The sequence below is a fragment of the Schistocerca gregaria genome, chromosome 7 (assembly GCF_023897955.1).
Source record: "Schistocerca gregaria isolate iqSchGreg1 chromosome 7, iqSchGreg1.2, whole genome shotgun sequence".
Lineage (NCBI taxonomy): Eukaryota > Metazoa > Arthropoda > Insecta > Orthoptera > Acrididae > Schistocerca > Schistocerca gregaria.
The window spans coordinates 139,569,346-139,591,409 of record NC_064926.1 but is presented as its reverse complement, the minus strand read 5'-3'; the positions used below and the strand labels follow the sequence as shown (position 1 = coordinate 139,591,409).

Below are 22,064 nucleotides of genomic sequence, written 5' to 3'. Positions count from 1 at the left end.
GAAGAAGATTTATGTAGCCCCTAAGGCTCTCTTAGTAAAATCTAGGGTATTGTATAGTATTGTGTGTTAACAGGCAACCTAGAAACGACGGAGAGGCTCCGTCCCCGCTGCAGCCGCTGTGGTCCACAACCCCACGACGACTACCGCGGTCCACTTCACCGCTTCGCCGCCCCACACCGTACCCAGGGTTATTGTGCGGTTCGGCCCCCAGTGGACCCCGCAGGGAACGCCTCACACCAGACGAGTGTAACCCCTATGTTTGCGTGGTAAAGTAATGGTGGTGTACGCGTACGTGGAGAACTTGTTTTCGCAGCAATCGCCGACATAGGGTAACTGAGGCGGAATAAGGGGAACCAGCCCGCATTCGGCGAGGAAGATGGAAAACCGCCTAAAAACCATCCACAGACTGAACGGTTAACCGGACCTCGACACTAATCCGCCCGGCGGATTCGTGCCGGGGACCAGGCGCTCCCTCCCGCCAGGAAAGCCGTGGGTTGGACCGCACGGCCAACTGGGCGGGCATACTCGAGGGTAGTCGCTGTATAGAAGACAACTAGGGCATTTGGCCAAATATGGGGTAAGAAAAGCGATGATTCGGCTGCAAATCCGGAAATATATAAACCATTTGTGGAGCCAGTCGCATACCTGTGACGATGCTTCACACGTTGTCAGTTTGGTTATTGGTCGACAGGGTAGTGTAGTGTCAAAAGCCTTTCGCAAACCTGGGAAGACGAAATCCGCCTATTCAGCCACATCTCCCGGAAGATATCGTGCGTAAATACAGCAGGCAGTGGTTTGTGACCTAGTTTGGTGCGTTATTGCAGCAAGTGAGAGCGGGGCGGCACACACCTTGTAGATGCGCGCCAGGTTGTGCAGCAGGTAGTGGGGCCCTCGCCGCGAGTGCCTGGCGGGGCAGGGCGGCGACGCCCTCTGCAGCTGGGCCTGCGGCTGCGGCTGCGGCACGCTGAAGGCCGAGCAGTGCTTTGTGTGCTTGACCAGCCCCACGGAGGCGGGCCGCTGCTGCGCCGCCCCCAGCGCGCCGGCGCCCGGCACCGCCCCCGCCGCCGCCCCCGCGCCCGCCCCCGCCGCGGCCGACGCCACGCCCGCCGCCTTGTCGTCGCCGCCGCCGCACAGCGCTTCCTCCTTGGCGCCGGCAGAGCCCTGGCCGCCTGCCTGCGCACCACCACCACCACCACCGTCAGCGCCCGCTCACCTCACGCCGTCTCGCAGCTGAACATACAACCGGCACCAACACAGCGTTCTCTCTTACAGCTGTAAAACTACCGTAGACCATCGTAAGTAAACGTACACTACGGTACATTTCCTAGCAGCTCGGTCAGTGAAGAGCGTTACTGGTACGTAAGGTGTGTTGCATACCTACTAGGCGTTACGTTATTTACATCGCTCTTTTCGTATGGGTAATCAGTGTCTTAACGAAATCCCTGTAAATATCGGAATCAGTGAACCTCCCAGAAAGTAAGAAAATGTCAAGGGTCAACGTACAGAACATTTTTATTCTACGTGCTTATCCTCCTGTCTCTCATTTAAAAGTTATTTATGGCAAAATTGAAATTGTCAAAATTTCATTCATATTCTTTTAGGAAAACTGTTAATTTGTAATGTGAAAAGGAGGGACGTTGTAGTAAACATAAAAAACGGTATAGATTTTAACATGTGGCGCTATATGACGCAATTTCCTCGAGAAAAAGATAAAATAAAAAAATGCAAAATAGAAACATAGAATTTAGACTTTCTCGGCCGAGCTTGATGATGAAGTCTTCTTGGGTTATAAGCCAAGTCAAGGCATCTTTCTGCTACAACGTTTCAACAAGTTTCCTACTTGTCATCTTCAGGCGAAGAGGACATCTTCGACTGAAGGCGACATGTAGGAAACTTGTTGAAACGTGGTCGCACAACGATGCCTTGACTCGGCTGATAACCCAAGCAGACTTCATTGTCATAGAAACATATCAAACACCACTACAATTCTTCTTCGAGTTTATATAAAACATGTTACTGTTAGTCATAAACAAATTTTGCACTATCAGTAATGAGAAACAGGAAACACTTACCTTTGCTCAAAATGGAGAGTGTTCTATTGAGTACAAAATATAGATTTATTTATGTTTGCGCATGTAAACTGCGCTCGCATCACGAGTAATTGATTTGATTACACAAAAGTGCAGAAATTACGCGAGTGACAAATTTTTATTATTTATAAAATGCAATTTATGTTTTATAATGATATAAAATGCACAATGAACTATTACTGAACGATGTGCGAATCTAATTATGTGCAAAACAAACAAACAAAGAAATATCTTCGGCTCCCAGTTTCTCTTTCATACATTCATATTTGTTTCTTTCCCTGCCAAAGCTTCAAATACTAATGGTTATGCTACCATTTACTATGTCATTCATGTTCTGTACTAAATTCTCTCTCTCTCTCTCTCTCTCTCTCTCTCTCTCTCTCTCTGTCTCTCTGTCTCTCTCTCCCTCTCTCATTCTCTCTCGCTCTCTCTTTGTTTCTCTCTTTCGCTCAAACATGATCGACTCCCATTCATTCCCTATTACGATCTCGTCTGTTAATTCACTGAAAAGGACCACAACTCTATAATGGGTCAAATTTCCACTCCTACTTTGTGCAGAAAAAAACAGTCTCTGTATCCTGTGGTATTAAACTGTGATCGAGACACAGAGCTGGTTTTTAATTTAATGGACCTTATGGTGATTACATAGACTTGGTTATAAATGCATTTTAAATATCCACAGGGTTCTACGTCTTCTGGTTCCACATCAATTATAAAGATTTCATACTTGACACACATGTCAACCAAAAACACGTTGTGTAAAGAATCTTACATTTCAAGTATAATGAATAAAAAATTTCTTATGTATACATTTACCTCTATGTCCTCTGGACCTGATACAACTGATGATGGGATATATGCCTGAATATCGGTCTAGCAATTTAATACTTTTCAGTTGGAGACCACGGTATGTATCAAAATGTCTTTATTCAGGGACAGAGGTCTTCGAGAAGCTGGTTTTTGTCCTGTGAGCTTAACTAAACTAACTTTCTTTCTTCAGCTGTTAAAAGACATTTCCCCGCCATACAGGCTGTGCTGTTTACTTGATCTGGCATTTTTAATATTAACGTTATGGCTAGGCTATCCTTCTTTCGTTGCAGTCGTCAGTTAACATAAGGGAAATAAGCGGTGTACGTCGTCTGCGAATCATGCAACCTATGCTCTGTTTGTGTATCGACCTGAGACCGAGCGATATGTATATCATCGCCACCCACCCCTGACTCTTTAAGAAATTGGACTCCTATTCATAAGTGAACGTCTTACTTTACAAATGAGTTAATATTTAGAATGTAGAGGTACTGTCTGCAAAATGTGTTGCGAATACAGACGGTAGTGAAAAAGTAAAGAATTAAAACGCCTTACCTGCTGCATGAACAATGAAAATGTAGTAAGAGATAAACTTTTCTGTTATGGTGCTGTAGGGTCTGCCGGCCGCGGTGGTCTAGCGGTTCTAGGCGCTCAGTCCGGAACCGCGCGACTGCTACGGTCGCAGGTTCGAATCCTGCGTCGGGCATGGATGTGTGTGATGTCCTTAGGTTAGTTAGGTTTAACTAGTTCTAAGTTCTAGGGGACTAATGACCTCAGAAGTTGAGTCCCATTGTGCTCAGAGCCATTTGAACCATTTTTTTCTGTAGGGTCTATCGGCGAGAGAAAGTCTCGAAAAGGTTTGAAATTCTGTGGTGTGTTGGAATTAGCTACTTGATGTCATTCTAATGTATTGGATGAATATAGCTAGGATAATGCGCTGCCTCAAGACATATACACAGTTTTTAATTTAATACTTCACTTATTATGTTAAACATTCAACGTAAGATAATAGCTCTTACTGAGTAGATTATTGCAGCATATTACATTTTTAAACTCGCTTAATTTTACGTGAATTACTAAAACTCAGTTTCCTTGCCCCTGGAAAACATTAGAGAGACAACCTGTTACTGGGACTGTGTGACCGTTTTATCCGTTTAGTGATACAGAGAATGAAGTACTCTCGAAAAAAGATGGACAAATAATCTCTAGATTTTGATAAGAGTTCAAACTCTTGGGAATACTGGCAACTTGCTTTGAGCATACAGAAATGTAAAATTGTGCACTTAAAAAAACTATGTGAGGCTCTATACCACACTGAGGTAAAAACGTCACGGGATACCTTCTAATACCGTGTCTGATCTCCTTTTGCTAGGCGTAGAGCAGCAACTCAAGATGGTATAGCCTCGACAAGTCACTGAAAGTCCCCTGCAGAAATACTGAGCCACGCTACGTGTATAGCTGTACATAACAGCGCAAGTATTACCGGTGCAGGATGTTGTGTACTAACTGACCTCTCGAGAATGTTCCACAAATATTGCATGGGATTCAAGTTGGGCGGTCTGGGTGGCCGAATAATTTGTTCGAACTGTCCAGAAACTTCTTTAAACCAATCGCGTACAATAGCGGCCCGGTCTTAGGTTTGAAACATGGCGTCCGTGAATGGCTGCAAATGGTCTCCAAAGTAGCCGAAAATTCAGAGGAAACAGTCCATTCCACGTATAAACAACCCTCGCCATTATGGAGCCACCACCATCTTGCAAAGCGTTTTCTTGACAACTAAAATCGGGTCAAGACGACGTGATGGGGTATGGAACCCTGCTGATAAGGGTTTCAGTTTGTCACTGTCTATTCCCCGCTCCCTCCCCCCCCCCCCCCCCCCCAGCCACGACTAATATACTTGCGTTCTCCCGTTCTGTTCTTGCTAATAATATCTACAATATTAATAATAATAATTGTTTTAATGTTTTAATATTATCATAGTAATTTGTTTACATTACTACTCACTACATCACTTTCGTATAAAATCCAAGAAATTTCGTTCATCCGAAGATTTGAGAACGTGAAGCGTCAAATAATTAATGAAAGAACTATAATAATAACAAAGTCTCACAACTTTAACAACATCTGAATTTGCAGAGCACAAAGTCGAAGAGTGCATTCACCGTTATCACTATTTCGCTTAGCAGTAAGAACGTGAACACAGGTCTGAACATTATGGCTTGTGTGCGTGTAAACGAGAGTGAGATTGTTTCCTTTAAACGTGACCACCTTATCACCTGTGTTCAGGTGTTGTTCGTTCTACTGAGGACTTACGAACCACGTCGGATTTGTTGTTGATATAAGATACGGCCAGCCTCAGACTCTGTCGGCTTGGCGTGGCTAGCTTGTCAATAGCAGAGATGTATAAATTATCCTTCAGCCTGCATGCCCCCATCACCGGCGCAGCCATTAAAGCTGCTCAAATTGCCACAACGCAGACACCAGAGTACATGTGTACTGAAGCACAGGCAGGCCTGCTTGGGTTTCCGCAACCTTCTCGGGACCCGTCCAGCCTGCTGCACCTGACAGCAGGTTGCCCTATCAGTTCACGTTATTAGCCAGATATATGTTCTCTTAGGTAGTTTCACTGCAGATCATTCATCATAACGGTTGGAGCAGCAAAATGAACGAACCAAACTCAAAGGATATTGAAGAGAATTTAAAATATGCAGGATGATTTTTTCCACCGTGTATATAGGGACTGATCGACGAGAGAATAGCGAACAATAGTCTAATGAACTTATCTCCGGAAATAAATTGTTTCCATGGTAGTGAGCATCTATTCAATCATACAGTGTTACAGAGACTGTGGTCTAATACGCGCTGTACCATGCAGCCATAGTTACAGTATGTGATGAAAATGGTTTCCATGCACCTCAATGCAAGGGTGTACGCGCCGTAGTCTCACAGGTTAAAATTGGCCAGGCTGCATCCAGACAGTGACAAAGGCAGCATAAATACGCTGCTCCAGTGTCTCCATATATGGAAGGGACTCGGCATACATGATACTCTTGCGATGACCCCAAAACCAGAAATTGCACGGTTTTGAGATCCAGTGAATGAGCAGGCTATGCAGCTGGACCCCCTCGTCCGATCCATCTACCAGGGAAGAGACGATTGGAATGCGTCCTGACGTTAACGACGAAGCGGGCTGGAGCATCATCATGTAGCAGCCACAAAACCCTTCGAATCGTCAATGGCACTCTGCAGGGGATGTAAAGTCTCCCGCAAGAAACGCCGATAGTTCCGGGCTGTTAGGCGACGTGGAAAGAAGACTGGTGCCAAAATACGGCCGTCAATTATCGACCCACATATTCTAGCTGCACCGACGCTCATGATTCGCTGTCACTGTACCATGGGGGTTCTGCGTACTACTCCTCAGATGACTGCTATGAAAGACAAAGATACCACTTCGCGTAAAGGTGGCCTCATATGTGAATAGGATGGTTGACACAAATCCCGGAATCGTGTTTGCCTGGTGAAGAAGCCATTGACAAAATTGCTTCCGATGTGGAAAGTATGTCGTTAGTAGGCCCTGCACACGCTGTAAGGATGATAATGTTCCACACGGTCGTCTGGCTTATCCTGTACTGACGGGCCAACGGCGTGGTACTGACACCGCGATCGCCTTCCACAGTGTTAATCACATTTTCCTCCAAATTGGTCTCCAAAGATTTCGGGTACGTCGTTCATGATTTCCTGCTTCCTCATACGACACTGTCCGAGACACACGGCGGCGAATTGTTGCAAACATTGAATGCCGTGGTTGTTGTCGGCAGGGATACGTCTCAAACATTGATGCACGCCGCCCGTTGCCATTTGCCATTTGCCTTTCCGTACGTGAAGCTCTCGATTCGAATACGGAACCTTTGTGTACAGCGCTGTACCACATTCACTAAAAACTGAGTCAGCGAGAGAAGTGAATCGGACATAATATTACCAATTACTATGGCAAGAGAGGGCGCTAAGTGCATGAGGAACGGTACCACCCTCTAGGAGGAAACCATGCAAACTGTTGCATACTGTAACTGTGAGTGCATGGTGCAGCGCTTATTAGTCTCTGTAACAATGTATGATTGAATAAATGATCTCTAGCATGGAAGCTATGTATTTTTGGACATAAGTTCATTAGGCCTTTTTTATTCGTATCCTCTCACCGGTAGATCCCTAGAATTTGTACACTGTGTAAAAAAATCACTCTGTATACCAATCACATAACACAACAAGAGAAAAGATTTCGTGTGTTTATGAGGCAGCTCAAGTAAAGTCTCACAACGCAAACTGCATGAAAAGTTACTAAGCATTCACTCGGGAACCTCGATTATTTAGGACATGTTTCTGAATTGGACAAGCATTTTCATCATTCCATAAATATTTTGAAAGAGGACAAGGACTTTGTGGTTGAAATGGCTCTGAGCACTATGGGACTTAACATCTGTGGTCATCAGTCCCCTAGAACTTAGAACTACTTTAACCTAACTAACCTAAGGACATCACACACATCCATGCCCGAGGCAGGATTCGAACCTGCGACCGTAGCAGTCGCGCGGCTCCGGACTGAAGCGCCTAGAACCGCTAGACCACCGCGGCCGGCAAGGACTTACTGGCTGACAAGTGTGTGCAATTGAATACTAAGGACTTCAGGTCATTTATCAGTAAACCGGCTTTCCAAATTTAGCGCAAATATTGATGGAAATAGGAAAAAAATGGCTCAGTGTACATTAAAAACCGCGTTCTAGTGATATGAAAGGTAGTAGGGAAAAAGCTTAGTGTGAAAGAAAAATTTATTCTTTCAGAAATGTAGTTCCACATTAACTTAGTGTTTTTCTAAATGCATTTTCGGAATTTAGTATGAATTATTTTGAATTCAATGAATCCGCAATCGCATTTTGGAAAAAGTAATTAGAATTTGTATAACGGGGGTCGTGTCTGGCTGGAACACACTACGATTACATAAACTAGACTTCCAAAACGTTACTTTAGTTGGCGTTGCAGTATAGTAGATATCTTCAGGTTCTAGATGCAAAAAGGTTCTCTTACTACAGGAACATGTATGAGAGGTGACATAATGGTTCGAAGTGAGAATAGCCGGCACTAGTCGAAAGAGGGTGAAGTTGCAGAGAAAGCCATGCATATCGCAATAAGTAAGCCTGAAATACGCAGAAAATGAAAAAAGAACAAGTGAAATCCCATGGCCTAGAATGACGAAAAAGAAGTATATATTTCATTGAGCCTCGTCTTGTGATACACGTTTATTTTCACCAATTTCTAAACCCCGTTAAAAACGTTACAGTGAAATTGCACAGAATAAACTTATACGTAGCGTCGCACAGCGGGAAGACAGCGGGCAAGTACGACTCCTTTATATTAGCAGCTATGTTCAAAGTTTCACGATTCCTTTAGTCTGCTTCGGTTCGGCGCAGCTTGGCTTCGATGGAAGTAAAGCGGGCCGCCCGTTCTGCTGATGACGAGCGGCAGCCAGCGTGCTGGCTGGCTAACTGGCAAGCACGGGCAGGTTAAAAGACGAAAGTGTACACTTCTTGTTAATGGTCAGGTCGTAAGACCGTCCAGGTGATCAGGCTCGCAAGTAAGTGACTGGAAAGTATAGTGTGATAAATTCGTGTTGTTATTTAAAGAATTCCTTGCCATTTTTGAGATATTTCGTGTTAATGCTTCTTTAAAGTTGCCTGCGAAATTTAAAAGTTTGTGCATGTAAAAATTTAACCTCTTCTACTGAAATGTGGTTGGGGAAGAGTCATTGTTGGCCAGGTCCATAGATAGTTTATGCCCCTGGCTCACCAGGCGCACCGACGATTCTGAAGAAAGAGTTTTGAGGATGTCTGCTGGTGTGGAGATGACCGTCAGAGGCTAAAGAATTCCGTTATTTCCTTATTAGTTATTTATTTTTTTGCAGCGAATTGTATGTGTATGTAGAAGTGATACCAATACGCAACTGCGAATCACCACGAGCACTTGGAAGAAGCCTTCGCGCTTTACGAGGCAGAATAAAAAAAAAGACAAAAGTGAACCATACCTTTCTGTCCCATATGTGTCCGGAGACGCGCAGGTCGATGAAGAAGTGCAGAGGATCGATTCCGTATGGCGGCGGCGGAGCGTGGTGATGCTGCGGTGGCGCCAGCGGGTACAACGGCGGGTACCTGAACCAACAACACACCAACTCGATCAGGCAATCGTGCGGTACGTAGCTCTGCCAGTAGAGATACTCATTTTGCAGCGAACGGGTGTAACACGCAAAGTATACTATACGACTACAGTTATAGTAACACTAAACCACTGCTTACTCATTGGGTAATGTACTAAAAAAGTAATTCAAAAATTTGTTTATCTAGTAACTCTTTTACCCTGTTAACTCTTACATATAACGGCATGTTATGAGAGGTCTTACGTCTGATATACAGGGCGTTACACTATTATATGTAGCATCTAAACGGGTGAGTAGAGGACAATGAAACGAGCAAATAATCCTAGTAAACATAGGTACAGAAACCAACGGTTTCTCCGATACTACTTATTACGAATGAGTACGTGAACACCTTGTAACAGACTCCTTGAGGATCCGAACTGAAGATATGCTCTACAGGACAAACCACTACAATATGCCCAACCGCATGCGAAAGAGAGGCCTCAGCAAGTGTCCTCATTAATTCCCGCAGGAGCTTAAAAATCCCAGGCGTGTTCGGAGTGCATTGACAACCGACAAGTATAAAGCACACATCTGACGGATCTACTTCAAAAAGCACATCACTTACCTACGGCAAAGACCAACCGTAAATCCAAACAAAAAATCTCCAGTTACACTGAGTTAACAATATTAAGGGAAGACGCTACAACTAAAAGGAAACAATATCAAAAACCAAAACCGGACAAGAGAGGGAAGCAAGACTGTAACTATATCGTGATGCAACGCAAAAATATAAAAATGAACTACACAAGATCAGACGGAATCACTGGGACAATTTTGTCAAAACTGAGCTACTAAATAATATCTATGGGGGAGGGGGGAGAGATCATTCAACAGCACAGTCGACTACTAAGCGCACGGAAGGCACTGTGAAAAGGGTCTGGCGATGTTCAGCAGAGTACTTGCTGAACAAGCCTTTCTCTGATGACGAAAAGACTAATGACCAGTAACATCATACAGATTACGAAGGTAAATGGATCAGTCTAACACAAATGGCCCCATTACTGTTCCATTTTCCCAAGCAGAGTTAGCATTAACAATTAAACAATTAAAAATAAGACTCCCGGTCCAAATGTCATACATTTAGAAACATTCAAAAATACAGTTGCACACATCATCCCTTTTGGTTCAAATGGCTCTGAGCAGTATGGGACAACATCTATGGTCAACAGTCCTCTAGGACTTAGAACTACTTAAACCTAACTAACCTAAGGACATCACACAACACCCAGTCATCACGAGGCAGAGAAAATCCCTGACTCCGCCGGGAATCGAACCCGGGAACCCGGATGTGGGAAGCGAGAACGCTACCGCACGACCACGAGCTGCGGACATCATCCCTTTTCTAACACAATTGCTGAATGAAGCAATGCTGCAAAGCAGGGTCCCTGCCTAGTGGAAAACCGCAAACGTAGTAATCACTAAAAAAAATAGGAGGATCTGGAACCAACACACCCAAACACTTTCAGGCCCATCTGCCCCTTGAACACTTTGGCTGAAGTGCCAGGCTCCTGTGCGATCGACTAGTCACATAGGAGACTCTTCGGCCTTAGCTCGCATCAGTACGGCTTAAGACCCAAAAGCCCAATAGATGGTGCAGTTAACCGCACGCTGAAAATAATACAAGACGCACTAGAAAAATAAACAGTGGTAATAGTAATAGACAGCCAGCGCCTTCGCCGAGCTCCAGTGGGCAGCGTTGTTCGGAAGGCTTATACAATACCTTACTCAAATACTGCAAAGAAAGGGTGGCTCAGTGGCAAGCAGGGACACAAAATATTATAAAAAAACCTCAAGAATGCCCACACGGTTCAATCCTCGGTGCAATTTTCTCGAATAGTAATACAGGCCGTATCATCTATCTACATCTAGATCTACATCTACACTCCGCAAGCCACCTGACGGTGTGTGGCGGAGGGTACTTTGTGTACCTCTATCTGTTCTCCTTTCTGTTCCAGTCTCGTATTGTTCGTGGAAAGAAAGATTGTCGGTATGCCTCTGTGTGGGCTCTAATCTCTCTGATTTCATCTTCATGGTCCCTTCGAGAGATATATGTAGGAGGGATCAATATACTGCTTGATTCCTCGGTGAAGGTATTTTCTTGAAACTTCAACAAAATCCCGTACCAAGCTACTGACCGTCTCTCTTGTAGAGTCTTACACTGGAGTTTACCTATCATCTCCGTAACGCTTTCGCGATTACTAAATGATCCTGTAACGAAGCGCGCTGCTCTCCGTTGGATCTTCTCTATCTCCTCTATCAACCTTATCTGGTATGGATCCCACACTGGTGAGCAGTGTTTAAGCAGGACGAACAAGTGTACTGTAACCTACTTCCTTTGTTTTATGATTGCATGTCCTTAGGATTCTTCCAATGAATCTCAGTCTGGTATCTGCTTTACCGACGATTAATTTTATATGGTCATTCCATTTTAAATCACTCCTAATGCCTACTCCCAGATAATTTATGGAATTAACTGCTTCCAGTTGCTGACCTGCTATATTGTAGATAAATGATAAAGTATCTTTCTTTTTATGTATTCGCAGCACATTACACATGCCTACATTGAGATTCAATTGCCATTCCCTGCACCATGCGTCAATTCGTTGTAGATCCTCCTGCATTTCAGTACAATTTTCCACTGTTACAACCTCACGATATACTACAGCAGCATCCGCAAAAAGCCTCAGTGAACTTCCCATGTTATCCACAAGGTCGTTTATATATATTGTGAATAGCAACGGTCCTACGACACTCCCCTGCGGCACACCTGAAATTACTCTTACTTCGGAAGACTTCTCTCCATTGAGAATGACATGCTGCGTTCTGTTATCACACAATCTATGTGGTGTTTCAGTACCTGTCCTAGATATTGACCAGATCTAATATGATTTTTATCTTACAATTCAACCACCTTCGCAAGTATCCTATCTTCCAATCACTTTTGAAGAACTACATAGTATCCGCTAGTTGGTGCTTTACTCTTAGCAATGTAATCAATGAAAAGAATTCCTTCTACAAATAGCGTTCATTTGATCGGACACCTTTCCAAGGCACATAATGGAATCGTACAATATTTAAAGAGAGCTCACGTCTTCTTCTTCTCCTGCTTTGAGGTAAATACCAGAATCTAACTTCTGTCGGCGTCGTTAGACCACTTCCTTTATTTGCTCACTACAACTTACCCAATTTTAACATTACGCGAGAGTTTCAACATGTCGTCCCTCAGTACTGCACCTTCGGTAACGAGGTTAAAATAAAATTTAAAACAGGACCAAAGGGCAAAAGGACAGTAAAAACAATATTGTCGCCAAGAGTAAAATTACTGCTGCTTCAAAAAGAAAGGATTTTTATTCAGTTTGAATCTTTGTACATCAACGACTTTGTTGCAGTACAAAAATGTTTTAACTGTTGGGGCTTCGGTCAGCCATGGAAGCGTTGCGACAAAGATCAAGTATGTGGAAGATGTGCAAAACCGGGACACAAAAAGTCAGACTGCAGGCAGGAGGCTCCTGTAGGCTGTATACCATGCAAACACAGAAACAGAACATGCGATAAGGCAGGGAGGCCGGACTGTCCTATATATAAACAGCTCTACGAAAGACAAATAGAGCGCACAGAATACGATTCCTGTACAACGTTCATTAATAAGGAGTGCTACCATAATGGTCAACCCCCCCCCCCCCCCAACGCGCAGGAACAGACGTAACTAATAACACAAACAGGCAAAGGTACAAATTGCCGCCGACTAGGATGAGAGGCTGGCGTAGAGCCTTTGCCTGGCGGCAACACATGGGGATATTACAACCACCAAATGCAGATACCGACACTAATATAATGCCTCAGTTCCGGGAGACAATACAGTGTAGGCCTTCAGCATTACCGACTATATAGACGAAATGTGCATGCAGGGTGCAATTAAATACGAGGTTGTCAGGCACCTGAAACATCACATGTTTTATTGGGCCATCTTCCAAGCTGGTCTCCTTTTACGAGTAGACAAACTGGAACACGAAATACCGCGAGATAGTACAGAGAAATATAGCTACGTCCTTGAACATCCTCAGAATGAAGATGTCACTGAGTTAACAAGAAATCCAACACCAAGGGCAAACAAGACTTTTGCACACTACCCGCGCAACAAGTAGAATATGATACAACCAAATGTAGACCCTATATTACATCAGTTCGTTTTGTCTACGGGGCTAGCGCACACAGACACTACGAAAAAAAAAACAGTAAGGTAGTTGAACAGAAAGGCACCTCCTGCAACGGGACAGCACCAGACACAACCACTCCATAAACGGACATACAACAGTCGCATTTCACGAACAAGTCCCCGGTAAAAATAAAAAAACAACAAGTCACTAACAGGGGAAATGCTCAGCGAAAACAAATCACACTCCATACTACCAGAAACCATAAAGCAGGAAAGACATGCTGCACTAAAAAATTACTCGAAATCGGAGCAACAAACGGTCAAGAACACCAACGAGACACAACCAAGGACCCCAAGCTGAATACCGTTAATTACGTAAACCACGAAAACTTAGAAGTTAACCTACGGCTTAGCAGACTTGAAAACAAGGATATATTTCCAACAGTTCTTCGTTATAATAGGAACTAAGCGTGAAAACGGGGATATCTGCTTTCTAATTGCAGAACAAACTGACAGGATGATCCTAAGAGTTGAAAATCTGCCAACGAACCCAAAGAGCTCAAATGGATCTGAGCACTATTGGACAACGTCGGAGGTCATCAGTCCCACAGAGCTTAGAACTACTTACAGCTAACTAACCTAAGAACATCACACACATCCATGCCCGAGGCAGGATTCGAACCTGCGACCACAGCAGTCGCGCGGTTCCGGACTGAAGCGCCGAGAACAGCTCGGCCACAGCGGCCGGCCCAAAGAGCTATGTAAGCTTTTAGGGGAGGCATGTACGCGAAAGGGGGAGGGCCTAAACCTAGAGAAAGTATACAAAGTCTTCGTGAGAGCACACGGACGTGTGTTTCTGGATTTTAAAGAAACCACACCCAAGTGTTTTCCTTCACTAGATATCCCTTCTGAAGGTAATACAACTAAATTGCCAGGGCAGTACCCTAGTAAACATGGAACTAGGTAGGCTCTCAGAAGAAACAAAAGTAAACATCGCCTGCGTTCAGGAACCTTTTCTGCAAGGCGGGAAAATTTGAGGGCTCCCGTCACATTACATCACAATAGCAGGAACACCAAACGCGTAAGTAGTTAATAAAAACGTCTTAGTAACACAGATCACCCAGTTTTGCTCTGAACATATTGCCACAGCAGAAATAGCAGATGAATAGAATGTATGGCTCATGTCGTCTATTTACGCTCGGTACTCGTATGATATAGAACCTTTCTTAGACAAAATAAAACACGTTGCACGACACTAAGAAAGAAAACGTCTGCTCATTCTAACCGATATCAACGCAAAATCCCCCTTGTGGAACTCAGATAGAACTGACGACAGAGGGAAACTAGTGCTTGACTTGGTAAATGAATGCAACCTCTTCATACTGAATAGGAAGCGTCAGGCATCTACCTACCACGGAGGCGCCGGTGGTGTAAGTAACATAGACCTTTCTCTAGGGAAAGCAAAATCTCTTCCACTAGTCAATACAAGGGTGGTATTAGACAGAGCCACACACAGTGACCACAACACAATCATCATAATCACGGACAGATATATCAATAAACATAACATGGACCATGAACAGCAGCATTTACTCATAGGAAGAGCCGACTGGCAAAACGTTCGACATGTTTTTGAGGCGTCGTCACAACACACTGTTCAAGTCAGTATAGATTACAAACGAATGTACTGACAGAGGTCATACAAAGAGCATAGGAAGCAGCTATACCATGTGAAAAAACTGGGTGGGGACAGAAATAACCGTGGTCGACAGAATGGCAAGACTAAGTAAGGAATTACTACCAACAAGCAAAGACAGGTAAGACTTCACATGTATCGTGACTCGAAAAAGAAATACCAAAACAACAAGGCAATAGTACCGGACCAATTTTATAACACCCCAGCTACAGAACGACAGTGTAACCATGCCATTTGCGCAAGAACAAGTCGCGACGGCAATCGACAGGCTTAAAAACCGAAAAGCACCCGGCCCAGACAAAATACTTTCAGAAACATTAAAACAAACAGAAACACAAAATCACACCTCTTCTTACTAGCATGTTCAACGATACACTACTAACAGGAAGAATCCCAGACCTCTGTAGAACGGCTAATGGAGTAGTAATCACGAAATCACAAGACAAATGGCAAACAGACCCCAAAACGTACCGACCTTTCTGCCTCTTAAACACTCTGGGCAAAGTACAGGAAAGGCTCCTGTGTGACCGTTTACAATCGCACAGTCGCCTCCACGGCCTAATGCCCGATCAATTCGGCTTCGGGGAATAGAAGACGTTGTCAATCAAGCACTGACAGCTACAAAACGCATCACCGACAAATACGGCGCCGCCATTCTAATCGACGTAGCCGGGGCTTTTGACAACTTTTGGTGGCCGTCCCTCTTCGCCAGATTAAGGGAAATGAGGCTATCAGCTTCCCTCTACAATAGCCTCCTCGACTACTGCAGAGACAGAGTAGAGGTGTGGAGGGCTGGTGCACGGAAGGTTGTCAAGAGAATAACAAAGGGGCGTCCGCAGGGTTCGATCTGTGGACCAATATTCTGGGATATCGCAATCGAGCCCCTGCTGAACAGCCTGGACACTGACGATAGGGTACGCAGATGACTTGCTCGTAGTTGTGTCAGTCAACTCGAGAGCAGCACTAGAGACCAAAGGCACGCAACTGCTACAGAAAATTAACTGTTGGTGCAAAGAAAATAAATTAAAAATAGCTCCCAACAAAACTGTATGTTTACTGCTCAGAGGGACACTACAGAGGAATCCGATTCTAAAATTAGACAATACAAGCAAGCAGAGGAAGCAAGCCACACGATATCTCGCACTGCATATAGACAAAAAACAGACTTTCAACCATCATATAAAATTGACAGTTGACAAACCCTCCAAAATTATGCACAAACTAGCAAGACTAAACACAACTCAGTACAAATTACCTATTAAGATGATAAAGACCTACCACATTGCGATATTTGAATCCATCGCATGCTTTGCCGCAAGTGCTTGGGCTCACAGACTGAACATACAGACTACCAAGACAATTGCAAGACAACGTCAACGTAGTGTACTCAGAATGAGCGGAGCCTTCAGCACCACGTCACTAGAGGCACTTTGCGTTGTGACGGGGATCTGCCCTATAGACATAACAATACGTTATAGAGCTGCACTTTACTGGCTTATGAGGGACAGGCTAGATAAAGTCACAGAAATTATGGGAACGAACACTATAAACAAAACAGAAATGAAACAATGGTTGATTCAAACATGTCAGAGAGAGTGGGATGCATCCGATTGGAGTCGCCGAGTACACTCTTTCTTTCCTGATGTACACGAAAGACTACAGCTGAAACATGTCTACCCAAGCCGAGGGATGGTCCATTTCCTAAGGCCACGGGCCGTATCCAGTACATTTAAAACGCACGGGACTAACTAACGATGAAGTATGCGTACACGGAGAAATTGGGACACCAGAACATGTCACACTGCTGTGCAAGATGCTAGCACAAGTGAGACCTATACAGAACGACAATGGTTCAAATGGTTCAAATGGCTGTAAGCAATATGGGACTTAACATCTGAGGTAATTAGTCCCCTAGACTTAGAACTACTTAAAGCCAACTGACCTAAGGACATCACACACATCCATGCCCGAGGCAGGATTCGAACTTGCGACCGTAGCAGCAGCGCGGTTCCGGACTGAAGGGCATAGAACCGCTCTGTCACAGCGGCCGGCTAGAACGACAGTGACATCGCCAGAATAATACGTAATCCCGATGACTGAAACACAATAAATAGCGTAGCCGATATTGTATCTAACACTCTTCACGAAGAATAAAAGCACCAAAACCCATATGGAAGGAGGTGTAGACAAGCACAAACAACACAACAAACCACATCGAAGGACATAAACACGACCACAGATTCCGAAACCGAGGAAGGAACACTAAGTGAACATGACTCAGAAGGGATCAACATGTAAGGGACCAAAACCAAAATTACGTGACACTGCATGCCACAACACAGTCACAAACAACACAACAATCATACCACAAATAAACACCGGCGCCACATACTAAGACTGTAGTAATAAGGTAATGTCGCTTGGGAGGAGAAGGCTCGAAGAACTTTTATTCCGAGGTACCTCCTCCCCAATGATATCCTTCATGGTGTTTAAAGTACACTGCACACAATAAGTAATGTATTGCTCGTCTTATGGAGTGCAGACAGAAGTATATTCTCTTCTCTATTCAAAGCTATAATCAATAAATTTTATATAGCAGGAATGTATTAGGTTATTTAAGAAATAATGCATTCAAGTAGCAATGAAGTATTTTCTACTTCTACTAACAAGTTACAAACATAAGTGTATTTCTCATGTAAAGTTAAAATTCATATATTCCATGTATGAAGTGCTCAATCAGCATTTAATCTGTATAACCTGTGTAAACATACATTAGCACAAACCATTTTAGATGAGAATACCTCAAGGTTGTACCGAGACCTTCTCATCTGGGTAGAAATAGGTCATTATTAACCAACATCTTACTTAGACTGCATTACGCATCCAAATACAGCATATCACTTCCCTCTACATACTACAAATTATTTTCACCACGCTCACTTAGATTTTCTTTTTTTTCTTTTTCTTTGACATTTGCATTATATAAATTAATTCTCATCAACTAGGTAGTAACAAATTACATGGAACAATTTTAACAATTGTTAAGCATTCATTTTTCTGTAACTTCAGAGAAATTTTTATATATTATGTTTTTAACCAATACATTTACGCACTGGTTTGCTGTATTTACACAGGGATTGGAAGAATTTATATATTATGTTTTTTATATTATTAAAAATCATTAACAACTGTATACCAATAAGGTTGTAACAATGAGAAGTCTTTGCTGTTAGATTCAGAAGCATCCGACCCACCTTACATTTCCAGGTGGAGGGCTACTCTATACTGTTAATGAATAAATAAATAATACTGCCACTCTTTGATCCTTGTTGTCAAAACAAGTCCACTGCGTTTCCAGCAAGCCGTCATATCTGTATGTGAAGACGTTAGTAAACGCCGTAGCTGGCTACACCATCACCCTGAACTGAACCCAGGCTGTAGCTCTTCATACGACGAAGTTAGTTCTTGTTATTTCCTTTTGTACCATGAATTCTATTTACCTAAATGAAGAGATCTGCTGAATCTGTCAATGAAAATATGCAAATTATATTTACTTACTCACAGTGTGACAAATATTGAACTGTATGAAATAAAATGATAACTCTGAACTGTTTGCATTAGGACCTTCAAACTGCTCTGTTGGCCGAGGAGCAAGACGGGAATGTGCATGCACGGTTTGGTTTAGCGACGAAGCCCAGTTTTATTTGGATGGGTTCGTCAATGAGCAAAACTGACGCATTTGGGAGACTGAGAATCCGCATTTCGCGATCGAAAAGTCTCTTCACCCTCAACGGGTGACCGTGTGGTGTGCAATGTGCAGCCACGGAATAATCGGTGCGATATTCCTTGATGGCACGGTCACTACCGAAAGGTACGTGAAGGTTTTGGAAGATAATTTCATCACTGTTATACAACCTTGGGGTACCCAGAGGCCACTGCCGCGGACATAGATTAGCCGCCATATTATCCTGATCTGAACACATGCGACTCTTTTTTGTGCGGTTATATTGAAGACAAGATGTACAGAAGTACCCCAAAAAAATATTCAAATGTGTGTGAAATCTTCTGGGACTTAACTGCTAAGGTTATCAGTCCCTAAGGTTACACACTACTTAATCTAAATCATCCTAAGGACGAACACACACACCCATGCCCGAGGGAGGACTCGAACCTCCGCCGGGACCAGCCGTACAGTCCATGACTGCAGCGCCTGAGACCGCTCGGCTAATCCCGCGCGGCAGCAGTACCCCCAAAACAATTGCTGACCTGACAACAGCCACTGAGGAGTTCATCGACAGCATAGATTTTGCGACACTTCAGCGGGTCATAAGAATTTCGCTATTCGTCTGCGCCAGATCTCCGCCAAGGGTGCAGGCATATCGAACGTGCCATAACCTAAAACTGAAGACCTGTAGTGACCATTAGACGTTGAATAAAATGTGTTCACGCCATAGGCTGTAATTAATTTACGTTTTTTTCATATAGGTCAACAATTGTCACCCTGTACTCCTACATCCCCAATCATAACAACTATTTCTTATAGAAAAAGTAGCCGAAAATAAACGTTTTAGCAAGTCTACTATGATGTTTTTTCCAATTTAGGTCTCTCTCGGGCAGGGGTGTGTGTTGTCCTTAGCGTAAGTTAGTTTAAGTAGTGTGTAAGTCTTGGGACCTATGACCTTAGCAGTTTGATCCCTTAGGAATTCACACACACACACACACACACACACACACACACATACACACACACCAATTTAGGTTTTCATCATTATGTACACATAAGAAATTGGAACTTCTCACCTTGTTTATTATTTCTTCCTGCTGTCAATGGTTAATAGGGTGTGATATATTTTTGACAGTGCAAAGCTGAATGGACTGTGTTTCCTCAAGTTTCCGCTAACACATTTTTGGAAAATCAGACAGTAACTTTCATAAAAAAATTTATTTACTGCCTTTTCTGATAATCCTTCTAATCCAGGCTTGACAATAACGCTTACTAATGCTTATCTCCCCCCCATGAACCATGGACCTTGCTGTTGGTGGGGAGGCTTGCGTGCCTCAGCGATACAGATGGCCGTACCGTAGGTGCAACCACAACGGAGGGGTATCTGTTGAGAGGCCAGACAAACGTGTGGTTCCTGAAGAGGGGCAGCAGCCTTTTCAGTAGTTGCAGGAGCAACAGTCTGGATGATTGACTGATCTGGCCTTGCAACATTAACCAAAACGGCGTTGCTGTGCTGGTACTGCGAACGGCTGAAAGCAAGGGGAAACTACAGCCTAATTTTTCCCGAGGACATGCAGCTTTACTGTATGATTAAATGATGATGGCATCCTCTTGGGTAAAATATTCCGGAGGTAAAATAGTCCCCCATTCGGATCTCCGGGCGGGGACTACTCAGGAGGATGTCGTTATCAGGAGAAAGAAAACTGGCATTCTACGGATCGGAGCGTGGAATGTCAGATCCCTTAATCGGGCAGGTAGGTTAGAAAATTTAAAAAGGGAAATGGATAGGTTAAAGTTAGATATAGTGGGAATTAGTGAGGTTCGGTGGCAGGAGGAACAAGACTTCTGGTCAGGTGACTACAGGGTTATAAACACAAAATCAAATAGGGGTAATGCAGGAGTAGGTTTAATAATGAATAGGAAAATAGGAATGCGGGTAAGCTACTACAAACAGCATAGTGAACGCATTATTGTGGCCAAGATAGATACGAAGCCCACACCTACTACAGTAGTACAAGTTTATATGCCAACTAGCTCTGCAGATGATGATGAAATTGAAGAAATGTACGATGAAATAAAAGAAATTATTCAGATAGTGAAGGGAGACGAAAATTTAATAGTAATGGGTGACTGGAATTCGAGTGTAGGAAAAGGGAGAGAAGGAAACATCGTAGGTGAATATGGATTGGGGCTAAGAAATGAAAGAGGAAGCCGCCTAGTAGAATTTTGCACAGAGCACAACTTAATCATAGCTAACACTTGGTTTAAGAATCATGAAAGAAGGTTGTATACGTGGAAGAACCCTGGAGATACTAAAAGGTATCAGATAGATTATATAATGGTAAGACAGAGATTTAGGAACCAGGTTTTAAGTTGTAAGACATTTCCAGGGGCAGATGTGGACTCTGACCACAATCTCTTGGTTATGACCTATAGATTAAAACTGAAGAAACTGCAAAAATGTGAGAAATTAAGGAGATGGGACCTGGATAAACTGAAAGAACCAGAGGTTGTACAGAGTTTCAGAGAGAGCATAAGGGAACAATTGACAGGAATAGGGGAAAGAAATACAGTAGAAGAAGAATGGGTAGCTCTGAGGGATGTAGTAGTGAAGGCAGCAGAGGATAAAGTAGGTACAAAGACGAGGGCTGCTAGAAATCCTTGGGTAACAGAAGAAATATTGAATTTAATTGATGAAAGGAGAAAATATAAAAATGCAGTAAATGAAGCAGGCAAAAAGGAATACAAACGTCTCAAAAATGAGATCGACAGGAAGAGCAAAATGGCTAAACAGGGATGGCTAGAGGACAAATGTAAGGATGTAGAAGCTTATCTCACTAGGGGTAAGATAGATACTGCCTACAGGAAAATTAAAGAGACCTTTGGAGAGAAGAGAACCACGTGTATGAATATCAAGAGCTCAGATGGCAGCCCAGTTCTAAGCAAAGAAGGGAAGGCAGAAAGGTGGAAGGAGTATATAGAAGGCTTATACAAGGGCGATGTACTTGAGGACAATATTATGGAAATAGAAGAGGATGTAGATGAAGATGAAATGGGAGATACGATACTGCGTGAAGAGTTTGACAGAGCACTGAAAGACCTGAGTCGAAACAAGGCCCCCGGAGTAGACAACATTCCATTAGAACTACTGACGGCCTTGGGAGAGCCAGTCATGACAAAACTCTACCAGCTGGTGAGCAAGATGTATGAGACAGGCGAAATACCCTCAGACTTCAAGAAGAATATAATAATTCCAATCCCAAAGAAAGCAGGTGCTGACAGATGTGAAAATTACCGAACTATCAGTTTAATAAGCCACGGCTGCAAAATACTAACGCGAATTCTTT

General features: G+C 43.4%; 1 protein-coding gene across 1 annotated transcript in view; it reads right to left on the bottom strand.

The window, feature by feature from the left end:
* The window catches only part of LOC126282333 (serine/arginine repetitive matrix protein 1-like), a gene marked incomplete at its 5' end in the record, with an annotated part of 52,573 nt that overhangs the window by 13,483 nt on the left and 17,026 nt on the right, over positions 1-22,064 (bottom strand). The window contains 3 exons of the mRNA XM_049981990.1: positions 850-1,020; positions 1,093-1,173; positions 8,971-9,094. Coding sequence (XP_049837947.1) covers positions 850-1,020; positions 1,093-1,173; positions 8,971-9,094 — 376 coding nt within the window. The remainder of the gene's footprint in view (positions 1-849; positions 1,021-1,092; positions 1,174-8,970; positions 9,095-22,064) is intronic.